Source organism: Apostichopus japonicus, chromosome 19 (assembly GCF_037975245.1).
Source record: "Apostichopus japonicus isolate 1M-3 chromosome 19, ASM3797524v1, whole genome shotgun sequence".
In the NCBI taxonomy this organism is placed as follows: domain Eukaryota; kingdom Metazoa; phylum Echinodermata; class Holothuroidea; order Aspidochirotida; family Stichopodidae; genus Apostichopus; species Apostichopus japonicus.
The window spans coordinates 6,971,857-6,988,667 of NC_092579.1; the positions used below are offsets into that span (position 1 = coordinate 6,971,857).

The 16,811-nt window shown below is 37.0% G+C and overlaps 2 protein-coding genes across 4 annotated transcripts in view; one reads left to right on the forward strand and one right to left on the reverse strand.

Annotated features, from left to right (window-relative positions):
* Positions 1-15,877, forward strand: LOC139959616 (retinoid-inducible serine carboxypeptidase-like). 3 transcript variants are annotated; one of them, XR_011790187.1, is made up of 15 exons: positions 1-406; positions 1,746-1,882; positions 2,839-2,928; positions 3,131-3,286; positions 3,673-3,747; positions 4,348-4,420; positions 5,361-5,398; positions 6,132-6,260; positions 8,154-8,247; positions 8,803-8,916; positions 9,460-9,522; positions 10,574-10,651; positions 11,612-11,766; positions 12,103-15,034; positions 15,077-15,877. XR_011790187.1 is itself a non-coding variant. In XM_071957365.1 (14 exons), the coding sequence occupies exons 1-14, from the start codon at positions 361-363 to the stop codon at positions 12,169-12,171; spliced, it is 1,317 nt and encodes a 438-aa protein (XP_071813466.1). In that variant the 5' UTR covers positions 1-360; the 3' UTR covers positions 12,172-15,877. The 3 variants fall into 3 exon arrangements, 1 of the variants encoding a protein (XP_071813466.1); XR_011790186.1 differs by having other exon boundaries at positions 15,098-15,877; XM_071957365.1 differs by having other exon boundaries at positions 12,103-15,877.
* Positions 14,233-16,811, reverse strand: part of LOC139959615 (eukaryotic translation initiation factor 3 subunit B-like) — a 17,668-nt gene continuing 15,089 nt past the window's right edge. Inside the window, exon 16 of the mRNA XM_071957364.1 lies at positions 14,233-16,666. Coding sequence (XP_071813465.1) covers positions 16,554-16,666 — 113 coding nt within the window. The 3' untranslated portion in view covers positions 14,233-16,553. The remainder of the gene's footprint in view (positions 16,667-16,811) is intronic.

Sequence of the window (16,811 nt, forward strand, 5' to 3'; positions counted from 1 at the left end):
CAGAATGACACATTCCGTAATTATTACGTGACCATAATTTCATCATTTTCTACACATTTAAAGGAAGTATCATTTGATAAATGTCCACTGCATTAACTTTTGTGATCGTTGGCGAATAGTGATCAATATTGGCCCTATTTCACTCTTTTCGCTTAATCAGAGTAACTTTTGAGCAGATTTAGCAATCGGTCAAACCACTTTGACCTTGTTACGTTACGAAATACACAAATTGATAAAATATTGTTACTTCACGTCTGTCTAGATGTCTTTCATAGGGTCAGGCATAACTTTGGTGGTATTTTATATCTCTCACATTCCGTTCAGTCTTCCCGATCAAGTATTCGTCTGCTGACGTGAGCCATGAATCCAATTAGTTTCTGTTTTGCAGCTATCCTGGCTTGCTTAGGTAACAAATACTTCATGTTTACTAGGCCTGAGACTTTTAGTAGGATGAGAACATGGTTAGGCTGGAAATAGTGGGTCTAACAGGTTAGGAGCGATACCAATTTAATCCAAGTAGCGAATGGTCGCAGTTTTGGTCACAATTTAAACGAAAAGAAATATAACTTACAATTTTACAACGAAATATGATCCTTATAACATAGTTTTTGAACTTTTGATCAATCTGACGAGAGAACATCAAGTAACCTAGGCTAGTTCTATACCTAAGTTACAACTACAAAGGTACTACTGCTACTAGGCCTAGTTCGTGCGAACTGTACTAGATGCCACTAATTGTCACATCTCACAAACTTTTCAATGCCACATCTAAATGAAAAAAACTGCCACACTGTACCTTGTGATCCAATTGATGTAGTTGAGTTAAAAGAACTTGTTTTGTGTCCAACTTTTCTCAAAAGAAGGAAGATCAATAATTAATGCTCAAAATAGTATTTCAAATCAAACGTGAAACTGCATTTTTGGACCATTTGCGAAAGCAAAGAGAAAAACAGACTGGCTGTCCATTTCGGCTCAACCCACTTGCAACGGTAGTAGGATGGAACATCCACAAGGTCAACCTGGGGTACACATGGTAGCGGAGCTGCAATCCCCTGCTGGACGAACCATCGCCAAGAGATGACTTTGCATCTGTTTTAGAGGTGGCGCCCCAACTTGCCAAGAAGGATCAGATCATGTTGCCATTGACCCTATTTTTACCATTGACCCTGAGCCTCCTCATGAGAAAGCCTGTACCAGTCTGTGGGATACAATATCCGTACGGTCAGTTGTAGACCAAAATAAATTACTTGCGGAAGCTATTGATGAGCAGAGTGGGCAACTCTCCCACTTCAATAGCACCCTGGCCCAGCTACCCTGTAATAATGCTGAACTCTCTGAAGAAGTAAGGCGTCTTACAGTAGACAACAAACAGGTCAAGAGGGAACATGGGTGACCTGGGCAACACTCTACACGAAGGATTATAGAAAGCTTGAGCAAGGCCAGCAACGCATGTAACGATGGAACTGCGATGGCAAATATTGGGCAGGATAAGACCCTACTGTATTAAATTTAATAGGTCCTTATCATGCTGAGCACGGAAAAGTTTTATGGGTTGCAAGCTTTGTTTAGGGGAATGGGCCAGGTTTCAAACTAATTTGAGGGGATTGAAGTAAACTATAGCTGAAATAATTCTATGCTATGTGGTAGTTTGCCTTTGCATTATGGTAATGGTAATTTGGCCTTCCTTAATTGAGTTAATCTGTCAACCCTGTTCAGATGTATATAGATTTGTTTTTACCTTCCAGTCTTACCCAATGTCAAATGTGATCCAAATGAAGACTGGGGTTATGTGGATGTCCGTCCTGGGGCTCACATGTTCTGGTGGCTCTACTCTACAACTGCTGATCCATCGACCAACCCACCTCTGATTATCTGGTTGCAGGTATGATTTACCTACCCATGTTCATGAATAGTTCCTTCTTAAACTGAATTACATCCATCCTTAATTCCTTCCTGTAAACAGGTTAAAGGGTGTGAAGACTCACGCACAAAGAACGTCTTATGCGGGTAATCTGACCTAGATTCGAATGAGGTGTAACAGAAGTGTTAGACACCACCATCGATCCCAGAAAATACACACATATCTTGCTACCGTCGGTAATTAGACACTAGTGTACAGTCAATACATACAGCTATAGTCAATACCCACAACACAGTGTACATAGCAGCGATGGACATCTCAGGTCTAGATAAAAGATAACAAGGTATCACGTTCCATTACTGTCTGCATTTTGTAGCGACAAGAAGAAAACTTCACTTGCAAGCAACGGAATGTTAAATTTTTTCAGAGGGCGGCACACAGTTTGGGGCAAGTCTTCCATGCCTTTAAATTGAGACATACTGCTTCATCGGAGAAGTTATGGTTTTCTCATGAATGCAACTGGCAACAGTAGAGTCGGTGACTACATCAGCAAATGGATTTAATATGTCTTTGTTTTGTTTCCTTTGAATAACCAACTTCAATTCCACCCAACTGCACATGAATCACTTTTCAAAGAGAAAAACAAAAACAAGATGATGACTGGAAAGTAAAAGCTCTTAACATCACAGACCATATTCTGTGAATACATTTCAAGGTAATAATGATGGTTTGATCGGGCAAAACAATAAGCCACCTTTGAACAACCTTGTCTAGAGGTTGGAACAAGATATATATAGCATTTTATTTATATATAGCATTTTAGAACATTGCAGTATCACTAGAATATCTGTTTGGGAGTAGTCTTGATTTGACTATGAACAAGATGTATGCATTCATCATCAATAGGATTTTGTTTTTGTTTAATCATTGATATGCTGCCCCAGTTTGAGCTCTCATTTGTTGATTTTAATTCACAGGGTGGACCTGGAGGTTCTTCTGTAGGTTTTGGGAACTTTGCAGAGATTGGACCTCTGGACGTGAATCTTAAAAATAGAAGTACAACCTGGGTAATTATTTTGATAACTATTGTCCAGTCGTCCTGGTTAACTAACGTATGACCTCTAAATATCATATTTCTTTCAAGCTGGACAAGAATGCTTGTAGAAATCTGGCGCCTTCCTAATTATCTGCTCGTTGACACTTGCTGGCGCTTTGAAAGCGTTACCAACGGTTATTGAAACTCTTAAAAATGTGCATTTTTTCTTGTAGCTTCAGAAAGCTAGTCTGCTTTTCATTGATAACCCCGTCGGTTCTGGATACAGTTACGTGGACAATGACGATGCATACACAACCAATGTGACTGGAATAGCAAATGACCTCATGACACTCTTGAAGACATTTCTACAAAAACAGCCGTCTTTTCAGGTAAGAATGTCCCATCTCAGGATGATCCCTAGAGTTATTGTTTTCCTGATTACCGGTACTAATGTTATAGATCTTTTGTTATTGTGTATTTGGTGTATTGATTTGTTATTCTCCATAAATATTCACAGCATTGTGTGTACCTGGAACTGGAACCTTTCTGCAACAATAAGTCTGAACAATACCTACATGTTGTAAACACGATAAGGCTAAAAAGTCTGTGTAAATTAGATTTGTTTTTTTAGTTTATTAGTGTATATGCGTCAGTTTATTTTATAATATTCTTTCTTGTTTTCTCTGTCCAGGATGTCCCTTATTAGTTTATAAGTGTATCCAGCGTCAGTTAATTTTCTAATTTTATAAGATGCTTTCTTGTTTTCTTTGTCCAGGATGTCCCTCTGTGGATTTTTACTGAGTCATACGGAGGCAAGATGACAGCAGCCTTCAGTCAGAAACTTGTCCAGGTTAAATAATCTTTGACTTTTGATGGTGATGACAGTGTGGAGTTGAGGAGGGGGGGGGGGTTGTATAAAACAGGGGGTAGATTGCTATCACACTCCTCTCCCTTTCCTCCCCATCTCCCATGGCACCCCTTCCTAACATTCCTAGCTTCTACCTGTCTACCCATCTAGTGTGATGTCCACATATTGTAAAGCAATTGTAACAGATTTAGCTAAAATTTGTCTCTTAATTCCCCTTTCTGCCAAACAGAGGTTTCAACTTCATTTTTTACTTTCTTACTTCTCTATATATTACTGCATGCAAGAAATATCATAAAAATACTTGAAATCACAGCTAAGCAGTAGGGTGGGGGTGTTGGGTGGGTGAGTGTTTAATTACTTAGTGACTCAATTTTGTATAAAATGTTTTTGAGAATATTCGACCACAGTCAGACGAAGTTAAGCTGGTTGCTGTTTGGATATATGCGATATATACAGTCATGCTATATATACAAATATAAACATACATACATACATATATGTATATATGTTCATACATATTTTAAGTCATGTATATTGTATACATTGTACAGCACTACTCACTTTTATCATGTTGATCTATAGGCAATCAATTCTGGTGAAATTAAGGCAAACTTCAAAGGATGTGCTCTAGGAGACTCTTGGATATCCCCAATAGGTAATTAACATCTTTCCATTAAAGGCATTGAAGACTCGCCCAAACCGCGTGCGGCCATCTGAAAAAGTTAACTTTCGGTTGCTTGCAAGTGACGTTTTGTTTGTGTCGCTACAAAGTGCAGACAGTAATGAAACGTGATACCTTGTTATCTTTAGCTGGACCTGAGATGTCCATCGCTGTATCGTTTATACACTGTGCTGTAGGTATTGACCGCAGCTGTATTTACTGACTGTACCCTAGTGTCTAATTACCGACAGTAGCATGCTGTGTGTGTATTTTCTGGGATCGATGGTGGTGTCTAACACTTGGTCAGATTACCGGCATTAGACGTTTCTTTTTGCGCGAGTCTTCACACCCTTTAACTAATACAAAACATCATGTTTTCATCTGGTTATCCTATATCTCAGTTTTTAACCAAATTATTTTCAATTTATGTAATGTCAATTTCAATTCTTTTAATCAATTCTTCCTCCTCGATTTTCTCTCCGAGTGAAAGTTTATTTGAAAGAAAATACTGATCCTATTTAATTTTAAAACTATTCTTGCATTTAGTCACTTTCACAAAACAAATCAGAGCCGTGCACAAAATTGGAATTGTCTCAATTATTGGAATTGAAGCATGACTGTTGACTGTACTGAACTGTATTGTTACATTATTATTCTGGTTCTCGAAAAGGTATAAAAAATTTCACCAAATCAATGTAAAGATCTGCTTTAAATGTTTCCATCACCGAGTGTTGATGATATAATTCACCGAGCAGGTATTAATTACCTCTAATGCACCTGTTATTTCGTTAAAGTTCTGCCAGTAGCTAAAGTTACTTGTTATTTACATTGCTTTAATATACATATATATATATATATATATATATATATATATATAAATAATATGTACATTGACATATATATATATTGTTTTTGGTCTTTTGATTTTTATCAGATTCTTTGTTGTCATGGGGACCTTACCTTTATCACACAGTGAGTATTACAAAGTAAAGTAACAAGAATACTTTCAAAGTAGCCACATTTTTTCATAAATTTGTAAAGAACTGCACATTCCAGAGCCCTTCTGTCCAGAGAAATGTTGAATGAAAGAGTTGAACGTTTTGTGCCTGTGGTCATGGTTTGTAAGGGCATGGCAATTTCCAAAAAATATATATTATCATTATATTATCAGAAAACTACCTAGTATCCTACAGTAGGTGTTGCAGAAACTGACGTACCTACCAATTATAGTCCAAGTACAGTTAACGTGGGAAGTGCTGCTGAAATTTGTCCAAAAAAGACCGTGATTTTCCATCCTTCAATCTGTTCTGTAGCTGCTAAACACAACCAGGATGTTACTTAGGATTTCTGAAGTATTAACAAACTAGTCAGAGGTGTGATCACCTTGAAATGACTCAGGGTTGAAATCTGATGGATTAATATAGTTCATAATTACCTGGAAGTGATGTATGAAACAAGTCCTTTCCAAACCAGAGTCTTTGCATCAAAAAATAGTAGGATTGAATATGATTTGATTTATATCAGCAGATATATTTGTGTTTATGTAAACATATTTAATTTAATTCTTTCTACCAGCAAATACACATGATGTGTAGACTCCAACAAGGCATCTCATAAATATTTGGTACCTAATGACAAAAGACCGGTAATCGATGTTTCAAGCTAAGTAACTTTGTATTGTGTTTCATTTTCTCTCACGTTATAGTCTCTGGTTGATAAGCCTGGACTTTCTCAAGTCAATGCTGGAGCCCAGAAAGCGAAACAGCTCCTTGATGAAGGACAGTATGCAGAAGCTACCACAGAGTTTGGAATCTTAGAAGATATTATTGAGGAGGTGAGTGGCAGCTGTCATAGAATTATCCCTTTTAGTTGTCATGGTCTGATTCTGTATGATCGGTGAATTAGCTTGTTGGTAGATATGTCTGTTTGTCAGTATGTCTGTTGATAGATATGTCTGTTGATAGATATGTCTGTTGGTAGATATGTCTGTTGATAGATATGTCTGTTGATAGATATGTCTGTTGGTAGATATGTCTGTTGGTAGATATGTCTGTTGGTAGATATGTCTGTTGGTAGATAGGACTTGGTCGGTAAGTCTGTTGGTAGATATGTCTGTTGATAGATATGTCTGTTGGTAGATATGTCTGTTGGTAGATATGTCTGTTGGTAGAAATTTCTGTTGGTCCGTATGTTTGTTGATAGATATGTCTGTTGATAGATATGTCTGTTGATAGATATTTGGTAGATATGTCTGTTGGTAGATATGTCTGTTGGTAGAAATTTCTGTTGGTCCGTATGTTTGTTGATAGATATGTCTGTTGATAGATATGTCTGTTGATAGATATTTGGTAGATATGTCTGTTGGTAGATATGTCTGTTGGTAGAAATTTCTGTTGGTCCGTATGTTTGTTGATAGATATGTCTGTTGATAGATATGTCTGTTGATAGATATTTGATAGATATGTCTGTTGGTAGATATGTCTGTTGGTAGATATATGTCTGTTGATAGATATGTCTGCTGGTTGGTTTGTCTGTTGGTAGATATGTCTGTTGGTAGATATGTCTGTTGGTAGATGTGTCTGTTTGGTAGTTATGACTGTTGGTCGGTATGTCTTCTGGTCAGTATGTCTGTTGATAGATATATGTCTGTTGATAGATATGTCTGCTGGTTGGTTTGTCTGTTGGTAGGTATGTCTGTTGGTAGATATGTCTGTTGGTAGATATGTCTGTTGATAGATATGTCTGTTGATAGATATTTGGTCGGTATGTCTTCTGTTGATAGATATGTCTGTTGGTAGATATGTCTGTTGGTAGATATGTCTGTTGGTAGATATGTCTGTTGGCTGGTATGTCTGTTGATAGATATGTCTTTTAGTAGATATGTCTGTTGGTAGATGTGTCTGTTTGGTAGTTATGACTGTTGGTCGGTATGTCTTCTGTTGATAGATATGTCTGTTGATAGATATATGTCTGTTGATAGATATGTCTGCTGGTTGGTTTGTCTGTTGGTAGATATGTCTGTTGATAGATATGTCTGTTGGTAGATGTGTCTGTTTGGTAGTTATGACTGTTGGTCGGTATGTCTTCTGGTCGGTATGTCTGTTGATAGATATATGTCTGTTGATAGATATGTCTGCTGGTTGGTTTGTTTGTTGGTCGGTATGTTTGTTGGTAGATATGACTGTTGGTAGATATGTCTGTTGGTAGATATGTCTGTTTGGTGTTGAAGGTCAAGAAGTATTGAAGATATATTAGAGGGGACTCAGAGTTGGAAGAAAAAAAGTTAATGAAAAGTTTACATATATCTCTGAAGTGAATTACCAAGACGTAGGGTTATATTACTAAATAAGTCTCTCTTGAAGAGGAAATGGATCTTCTTCATTTGGGATTAAAAGCCTTGAAATGCTAGAGTTAGAAGTTGCTTCTAATTGCATAACTTTATGCAACCATAGTCATAAAAACACCTATGCCTGGAAGGACAAAAGTATTCTACCTAAAGTAGTAACTACCTCTTCTTGCTATATTTGTGATCATTTTAGCATCACAGAGTGGTTAAAAGTGCATGTATGTGCATTTTTGGAAGGGGTGGAGGGGGAGTGGAAGAGGGGGGGTGGGAGTGAAGAAGGTGAGGTGGGAAGGGTTGGTGTGGAACTATCTGCCTACAAAACCCTCATGCGATACTCCCATCATTCAATGAAGGTAACTGTTACTTGTTTTCTTCCTAAAGGTCACTGACGGAGTAAATGTTTATAATATTCTCCAGTTTGATCAAGAAGGTCTTCAATCTCGAAAGCATCACAAGCAAGGATTTAAGTTGTTTGGTAAATTTTCACTTGTTTTTATATTCTAATGTTCCTGTATCCATTGAGAACGGAAGCTCAAGAATATTTTAATATTTGCATTACAGTGAACATGCGCAATGCATGTTTTAAGTATGAGGAGAGAAATTATTTACAATGGTATTATTATTATCATCATTATCATCATCATTATTATGATTTAGATTTCAGCTAACACTACAATTTAATGAATTTGTGATACCTCACCTAAAGTTCTTCCAGCTTTTCAGGTATGTTTCCAAACTCTTTGTCATACAGGATTTATTAATATTATTGTTTATTATTAACATCACTGCCAAGCCTTTGTTAGAGTAAGGTTTGCAGCAGAAGCATGCCATTGTTCTCGCATGATTGTGATACACACAGGTATGCTAACGAGGTGTTTAATTTGTGATACCAGACTATTAAGATATGCCCCTCGTTGGCTGAAATTAAGTAATAGGTATTACTTTTTCGATTTCCATTCATGATATCATTATAAGTAAATGCAATATAACAGATATTTCCATTCTTTTGCTTTATTTCTGTTTATTGCAGATCGTCTTTACAACCGCCATGTTGGAGTGTATTATGCAAATGATGATCTTAGCGAGCTCATGAATGGACCAATCAAGAAGAAGCTTGGCATTCCTGAAAATGTCACATGGGGAGGTCTGTATATATAATTTTAGTTTTCATCAGTATCAGTGGTTGTACTGGGATTGGACTTGTGGAGGGGAGGGGGGGGGGTGTGGGGTGGAGGAAATAGAGGAAGGGAGATGGAATTCTACTTCAATGTTTGGCCCTCACCTTGAACACTCTCATCAATAAATCTATGTGGAATCCTCCACACCCTACCAACTCAATAAAGTTTGAGGTTATGAGAAACAGCAGGTCAACCACAACTTCCCACTTTAATATCCCCCTTTGTATGCTGTTTATATTAGAATCACCACAAACTGAAACAGTAGTAGTAGGTAAGTTTTCTTTAAGTTGTATTTAAACATTGACATGAGAAGTTTTAGAGTGGTGGTAGCAGCTTTCTGTGTGTTGTGTTGGTTTCATGTACATCCTATATTACAGCTTTTCTGGTCATTGTAGGACAAAATGAAAGGGGTTTTGCTTAGTTACAAAACTTGCAAATGTAATTCCTTTGATTTTAATGGATTTGTGATGTTCTAGGTAAGTAACTGGTAATGTTATTCCCTCTTTCAGGCCAGTCTGAAAATGTGTTTGCAAAGCAGGCTGTTGATTTCATGAAGTCAGTCCAAGACATTGGTGAGTTTCACGCAACTGGTCCTTATATCATACAGTTTATCATTTTTCTTAGGAAAGTGTAACTTTTGCATTAATTTGAAGAATGTATTGAAGAAAGGCTACAACCTCTCATCACTCTGGCAATGATGATGAGTTTGCTAATAACATAGTAATTTCAATGACTTCATTGCTCATTGACAAGTAATCAATGAGTAGGTATGCAACTGTCACTGTTATCTATAAACTATTCTTTAGCCTATCATACTAAATAGTGGACTGTTCAATAACATTAGGACAGCAATCATCATGACAGTCCCATTTTCTGATAACAATCTTCCAAAATAATTGTAAGAGCTGGACAGGTCAGTTGGATGGGCACAGGGCTTGTAACCTGACGTCACTGGTTGGAATCCTGTTCTCACCAAAAAATTTCTTAGTCAGGCGCGTAGCCAAGGGGGGGGGGGCGAAGGGGCAGCTGCCCCCCCCCTTGAGCATATTTAAAAAAAATTTTTTTTAATGTTTTTATGATATTGCTAGTAATTTCAAAAGAGAAAATGCTAAGATGCAACTTACAAGGTCTGAGAAGTGCCATTTCCAGCGATCTGGGAGGCATTTTCAGCCAAAATTTTCTTGTATGCTTTGCGCCAACCATGGTGGCGCTACGCTTAGATAGTTTGCAATGCCGTATCTACTGCTCAGATAGTTTGCCTACATTTTCGTCCCTCCCTTTGGCAAATTCCTGGATATGTACCTGTTCTTAGTTCCTATCAAGTTCCAGTCAGGTGTCCAACATTCATTTACTAAAGAAACAATTCTTTGTACTATCATTTTCCATATTGTGGCATATTTGTCCAGCTATTACTAAATTGGTTTTCTTGCAGTATAGGCTCAGGCCAGCTGGTGATGTTTGTTTTCCTCTAAACAACAAATGTTTTAACTATATCTTTGTGATATGAAAATGTACCAATTGAGCAAATGACTTTCTGCTCAAAATTGTTTAAGAGCTGTAAATATTCTGCCACAAACACAATCATTTTGCATTAATTTTGAACCTGGTGTATTTGTATTCCAGTGGATGATCTGATCAGTAACACCAGCCTTGAAGTTGTTGTATACAGCGGCCAGTTGGATCTAATCGTTGACTCTATCGGTGAGTAACTGTGAACCACATCACCATCAGGTTTCTCTAAAAGGTTGTTTCTCATTTAGCAGGCCTTGATTAAACATATACAGGAAAAATGGAAGATAACAGAATCCTAAGGGGGTTACTTTGCTTCTTTCAAACAACTTGGTTCATCACATTTGGCGTGCTATATGATGTTTTGTATCAAACACGATGCCACCACCTCCAACTGTGGTAGTTGGTGGACACTCTCACGCAACAGATGTGGATGTCAAGTTGTGGTCTAAGGTGCATGGGTAGGATTTAGAGTGCACATGCCAGCCCTATAAATCCCAGGAGTGCTTGGTGGTGAAATGGCTTCATCTGTCAAACATCACAGATAGGGTTTGAGTCCACCACTCCTAGTACTTTTGTATTATGCTAAGCATACAAAATACAATATTCAGTTGGTCGTACAGGCGTAAAATTCTGTATAGTAATTTAGACCGGACTACTTGATTCAGACTATAGTGTGGGTCATGAAGATTGGAAATGAACAATGAAACCATACCACTTGCACTGCTTCATTTATTGCTGGTTTGCAAATGTGAACTCCCTCTTGAAATTGATCCTGCAGTGTTATAAACCAGTAATTCTATTCAAGAGGGGGCAGTTTTAACAAGTGTTTTCAGCTTAAATGGAGTAACATACAGGATCTCAGTCCAAGAGGGAGCAATTCTAGCAATTGTTTGCAGTTTAAATGGAGTAATGTACAGGATCTCAAACTTCAGCAGCAATATGTGCAAAGATTACTTTTAATAAGAAGGCTGGTTCTATTCAACAATTCGTAGCAGAGATTGAAAACAGATTTCAGCAATGATATTCAGTTTTTCACTTTTCTATATAACAAGAATAAGTTTTGTTATGAATTGAACATTTTCACCAAGTTCAGCATTTTTCTTAGTTTTCTCTTTCAGTAATTAAAGCCCCTTTTTGGTTTCTTTGTAGGTACGGAAGCCTGGGTCAATAACCTGAAATGGTCTGGCCTGTCTACCTGGAATGCTACTCAGTGGCAATCTGTCAAAGTAAACGAACAGAGAACCGGTTTCTATAAAACCTTCAAGAATTTTTCGTTCTTCTGGATCCTCAAAGCAGGTCACATGGTAAGTCCATGACTGTGATCTTACTTTGGTAGTTTTTTGAATTATTGAATTGACAAAGAACAGTGATATTGACATGTGGACACCTACCCTGCTAATGACACTAGGTGACACTAAAACAAGCTTTCCATAGCCCTCCAGTGAAATTTCTCCACAACCGTTCTGTATATATCTGTGCACCTTATTTGTCATTATATGTATCATTAGTATGGTAGGTTGTCACATAGTCTTGCATTATACTGTTACATCTGTTATAATTGCTGATATAGGGAGTTCATTGAATGGAGGTTTGAAGAATTCTAATTTGACATGAAATGTTTTTTTTTTTTGGCCCTCCAGGTGCCCGCTGATGCAGGGGAAACTGCATTAAAAATGGTGGAAATGGTCATTGCAAAAGGCAAACTTTAGTAAACCCTTGGGAGGCTTGGAAGATGATAATGGAGGCTTGGATGACGAGGTAATAAGACTATAACGATGAACAAACGATGGTGAAATATATCACCAAACGTACGCTTCAAAACTCAGATGAGGAGGGGACACCAGTATCGTAAAGTGTAATTTAGTAGTGTCACTAGGAATTTAAAACTCTTAGCTTTTCTTTTCATGGTTTTTGGTTGAAAGTAAACAGTTGCATCAAAGTCATGCAGTATAAGGTATTGTTAAATACATTATTATTGGTTCATTTGTTGAGGACGTTCAAATTATACCATCGTAAAATGGTCTATGGCGTGTACACTAAAAGAAACCATAAATTAAAGTTTGTCAGGTTGTTGTCAGAGAAAATGACTAGCTCATGCACTTTTAGATCTGTAACAGAATGATCCTGTTTTGATGGTAGTGACCCCTTTGTTCAGGTGATGTGGTTTTCGTATAGGACACGATGGTATCATACCGGCAAACAGCGAGTCTCGCCTTGTGATATCGTCTCCAAAACCCACATGCAAAAATCCTTGAACTGGTACAACAGAGATAAGCAGGGCTGAGTTATGTCCGACTTTGGAACGTATTTAAAATGTCCAAATATAGTTTTCTTGTCTTTTTTTGTGGAAATCACCAGGCTGACTTTTTTGTGGTTGGGGGGGGGGGGTCTTTAGCCAGTTGCAGTATAGAGTACGAGACTAAGTTTAATCTCCCTCTGTGGCAATAGTGATGATCCATAATAAGGGAAGATTAATGGAGATCCGACTACTGCTGGTCGAAACAATCTTTCTGAATAGAATAAATAATCAATTAGGCGTTAACAGTGTTGTTATCTGGTCTTATCTTTATTTCACTTCTGTTGACAGGGGCATGAGGCTGCAATAATTGGTATGAAATATTAACTGCAATTGTTATAAAAATAATGGATAGTTTTCTACTTTGTGTAGTTTGTAAGAATTCTTTCATCATGATTTCTAAAGACTGGATTGTATTGTTAACATATTTTTTCAAGACCTTAGCACCTTTGTGTGCAACTCCGGATAAAACAGCACTATTATGAATCAAGATGTCTTATGAATCAAGATATAAGTGTGAGGTTAGGGGGAGGAGACATGGATCATAAATTTATTGCAGTATTTCCTGCACGTAGTAGCTGTCAGGAAAAAGAATGAATTATCATGCTCTATTAAGCTAAATCTTTTACAACTTCAAATTGATAACGATCATCTCTACCTCACTTTCATTGCTTCTTAGAAAACTTTCTTAAACTTAAAATGGAATGATTAAAAAAAAAAATCCCAGAAATATCCACTTTTAATGTCATCAGGGTAATGTTAATTATATTTTTTTTGGGATTTTAACTGATAAATATATAATTTTGCAGAAATCTTACTAAAATGCCTTTCATGCTTATTAATAATCAATGCAATGTTTGATTTAATTTGCTTTATGTCTGGGGCTGACTTCTGTGTCCTGACCAGATCCTAGCATATTGCCAATCTTTAATGGCAGTGGAAACCTTCCTACCCATCTGCCACCCCTCCTATCCCCCTCCCCCAAGCATACACATCTTGAAAGATGCCAAGGGGTGGGTTTCAACACAAGACCAAATCTTTGACATGTAGTTGTGTCATGGAAAAGTAGCAAGCTTCAATTTTTTTTCGCTTTTTGCCCCAAAAATTGAGAACATCCTTCTCTTATCTGCCATTAACACTTCATTAACATAATACCTTGTGAATATTGTCACACCAGAAAATTAGCTATACATTGCAGGTTGATTTATGAAATATTAATCAAACAATTAATGAGAAGAAACAAAGAAATCCTCCAATTAAAGACTGAATAACTTTAGAAATTGTTGGAGATGCCTGGTTCAGAACACTGCATAATTCAAGGCACAGAAAATCCTACTGAACAAGGAAAAATTCAGGCAGATCTGAAAATCCCTGGATTGAAAATAATTTGTTGTTAATAGAAGTCAAAACAGAAAGAACTTGGTGGGAGATTACTGAAAACAAAGTTACTCCGAAGAAATCGACAAAAACAGGATTTATAAGACAAATTTATTTATTCTATTCAAATACGGACCTATCCTGTAAGGAATTGAGAACATGCCATACAAAGTACAGAGACAGCCATTATGAGGCACTTGAATGTTTAAATATTTCTGTTCTTCGATTGCCTTTTCAAGGCTTAAGCAACTACATATTGAGATACGGAAAATACTACGTGGACTTGACAGATAATTAACATCATCGTATTTGACATTTTCTGAGACGTCGGTTCTGCTATGTATGGTACGATAGCAAGAATCTGAATAACCATATGAAGAATCTGAATATCCATATGAAGTATCTGAATATTCATATGAAGAATCTGAATATCCATATATAGAATCTGAATTTTCATATGAAGAATCTGAATATCCATATGAAGAATCTGAATATCCATATGAAGAATCTGAATATCCATATGAAGAATCTGAATATCCATATGAACAGTTCAACAGATTACTCGTTGCCATGGTATTGTTGCATAATTTGTGAGGATTCATTATGGAGGGCAAATAGTCAAATATGGAAGGTCTGGGTTTGATGTAGTGGTAAATATCAAACCAACAGAAATATAAATCCAAACAAGAGATAACCTTGCTACCATTACCATGACGATTACAACTATCATTAAATATCTTGGAAGGAAGATTTCCTCGGGATGAACAGACTTTATTCAGCAGGTGAACAGTGTAGATGAATGACTTGAAATTACAGCTGTTATATAATGCTGCTGTATTGGAACTAACATTAAGAGCTCTACTCAAGATGATTCCACAGAGGCAGTCTGTGGTTAGGATGTCATAAGACGACCTAAGGATGTCATAAGACGACCTAAGGAGGTCATAAGACGACCTAAGGAGGTCATAAGACGACCTAAGGAGGTCATAAGAAGATCTAAGGAGGTCATCAAAAACCATTCCTGTACAATCAAGAGACAATTGAAGATATATTTGGACCTCGAAACAGCACCTTGAAAGATGACTGATTGAAAAGATAATTTGTCCAAGAAGGACTGATTCTCTTAAAATTAATGGACAATGGCTGAAAAGCTTTGCAGTTTCCTGAAATTTCTTTTGTGAAATGGAAGCCATGAAATACACCACCCAGAATACCTGTAATAAATTAATTAGAACATAGCTTAACGGTGGAAAGTTAACCCTTTGAGCAAATACCAAACCAGAAGGACAAACATTCAAGATGTAATGAAAATATTGACTAAGATCGTAACGACGACCCCAAACGCATGCAGACATTTTAATAGACTTATGGGTCATTCTAACGAAAAAACGAAAACCTGGATTAGTGACGAAAAGACATTGATAAGCAGCAACAAGATGTGATGTATAAACAGAGTACATCGTACGTGATCCGTACGATGATGATAAACAGTTGTACCTTAATGCTTCCTTCATCTTATTATGAGGATCCTTGATGGAAGCAAATGCTATTAGAAGTAATTCACTTGGATTATTCCAGTAAAGAATTATCCAAACACAAAGCAATTGAAACTGCTTACTTAAACAAAGAGGTTAACCTCTTTTATAATCAATTCAAAGCTTAGAAATCAAAATTTAAAAACAAAAACCAAAAAAGTTCTTAAGCCAACTAGAAGGATGAGGCACCTGTTTCAAATGTTGCAAGTAAATATAATAAAAATGAACTGCTGAACCCAGGATTAGTGGTGTACAGCCTGAGAACAGCTGCTGAACCCAAAAATGTTATTTGTAACCGGTGAACAGCTACTGAACCCAAGATTGGAGTTTGCTAGCCAGCAAATGGTTACTATATCCAAGATAATTTATAACCAGTGAACAGTTTTAATCTATCCAAGATAGGTGGTGGTCAGTAAACAGCTACTGAACCCGAGATTGGTGGTTGGTAGCCAGCAAACAGTTACTTTCTCCAAGAATAAGTTGTGGCCAGGGAACGGTTTCTCGATCCAATGTTAAGCTGGTTAGCTACTGAATCGTTTTACTCAGTCCAGGAATTAGTAGTAGCTGGTAAAAGGTTACTAAATCCAAGCTTTCTTTAATACAAAATTTGAGTTTCAAATAGCTATGATACTGAACGTTTTACTCAATTCAGGATTACTAGTAGCTTGTGAAAGGTTACAAAATCCGAAATTTTTTTAATACACAATGTGATAGCTTCAAATAGCTACGATGCTGCTACTGAAAGTTTAACTCAATCCAGTGCTAGTTGTAGCCGGTAATCGATTACTAACTCCAAGCTTCTTTAACACACCTTTTGAGAGTTTCAATAGCTACAATACTGCTCTTCCAGTAAATGTAGAGATAAATGGATTCCACTTGAGGACTACTCGTACTCGAATTCATCAATTTCAGTGATTTCTTCACCAAGAAAGAATTCTACTTCTTCTTCGTCTTCTAGTTCTTCAAAGTTGCTATCAAATCGATCAGTGTCCACCCCTTTTAGAACAAAAAGAAATAAAAAGGAATTTAAATTAACTTGCATTATTTGGGAGATCAAAAAGACAACAGGAAGAATGGAGGGGGGGGGGGAAGGGGGTGAGGGGCATATGCTGGAAACAGAGAATGATCTTTATATTAGAAT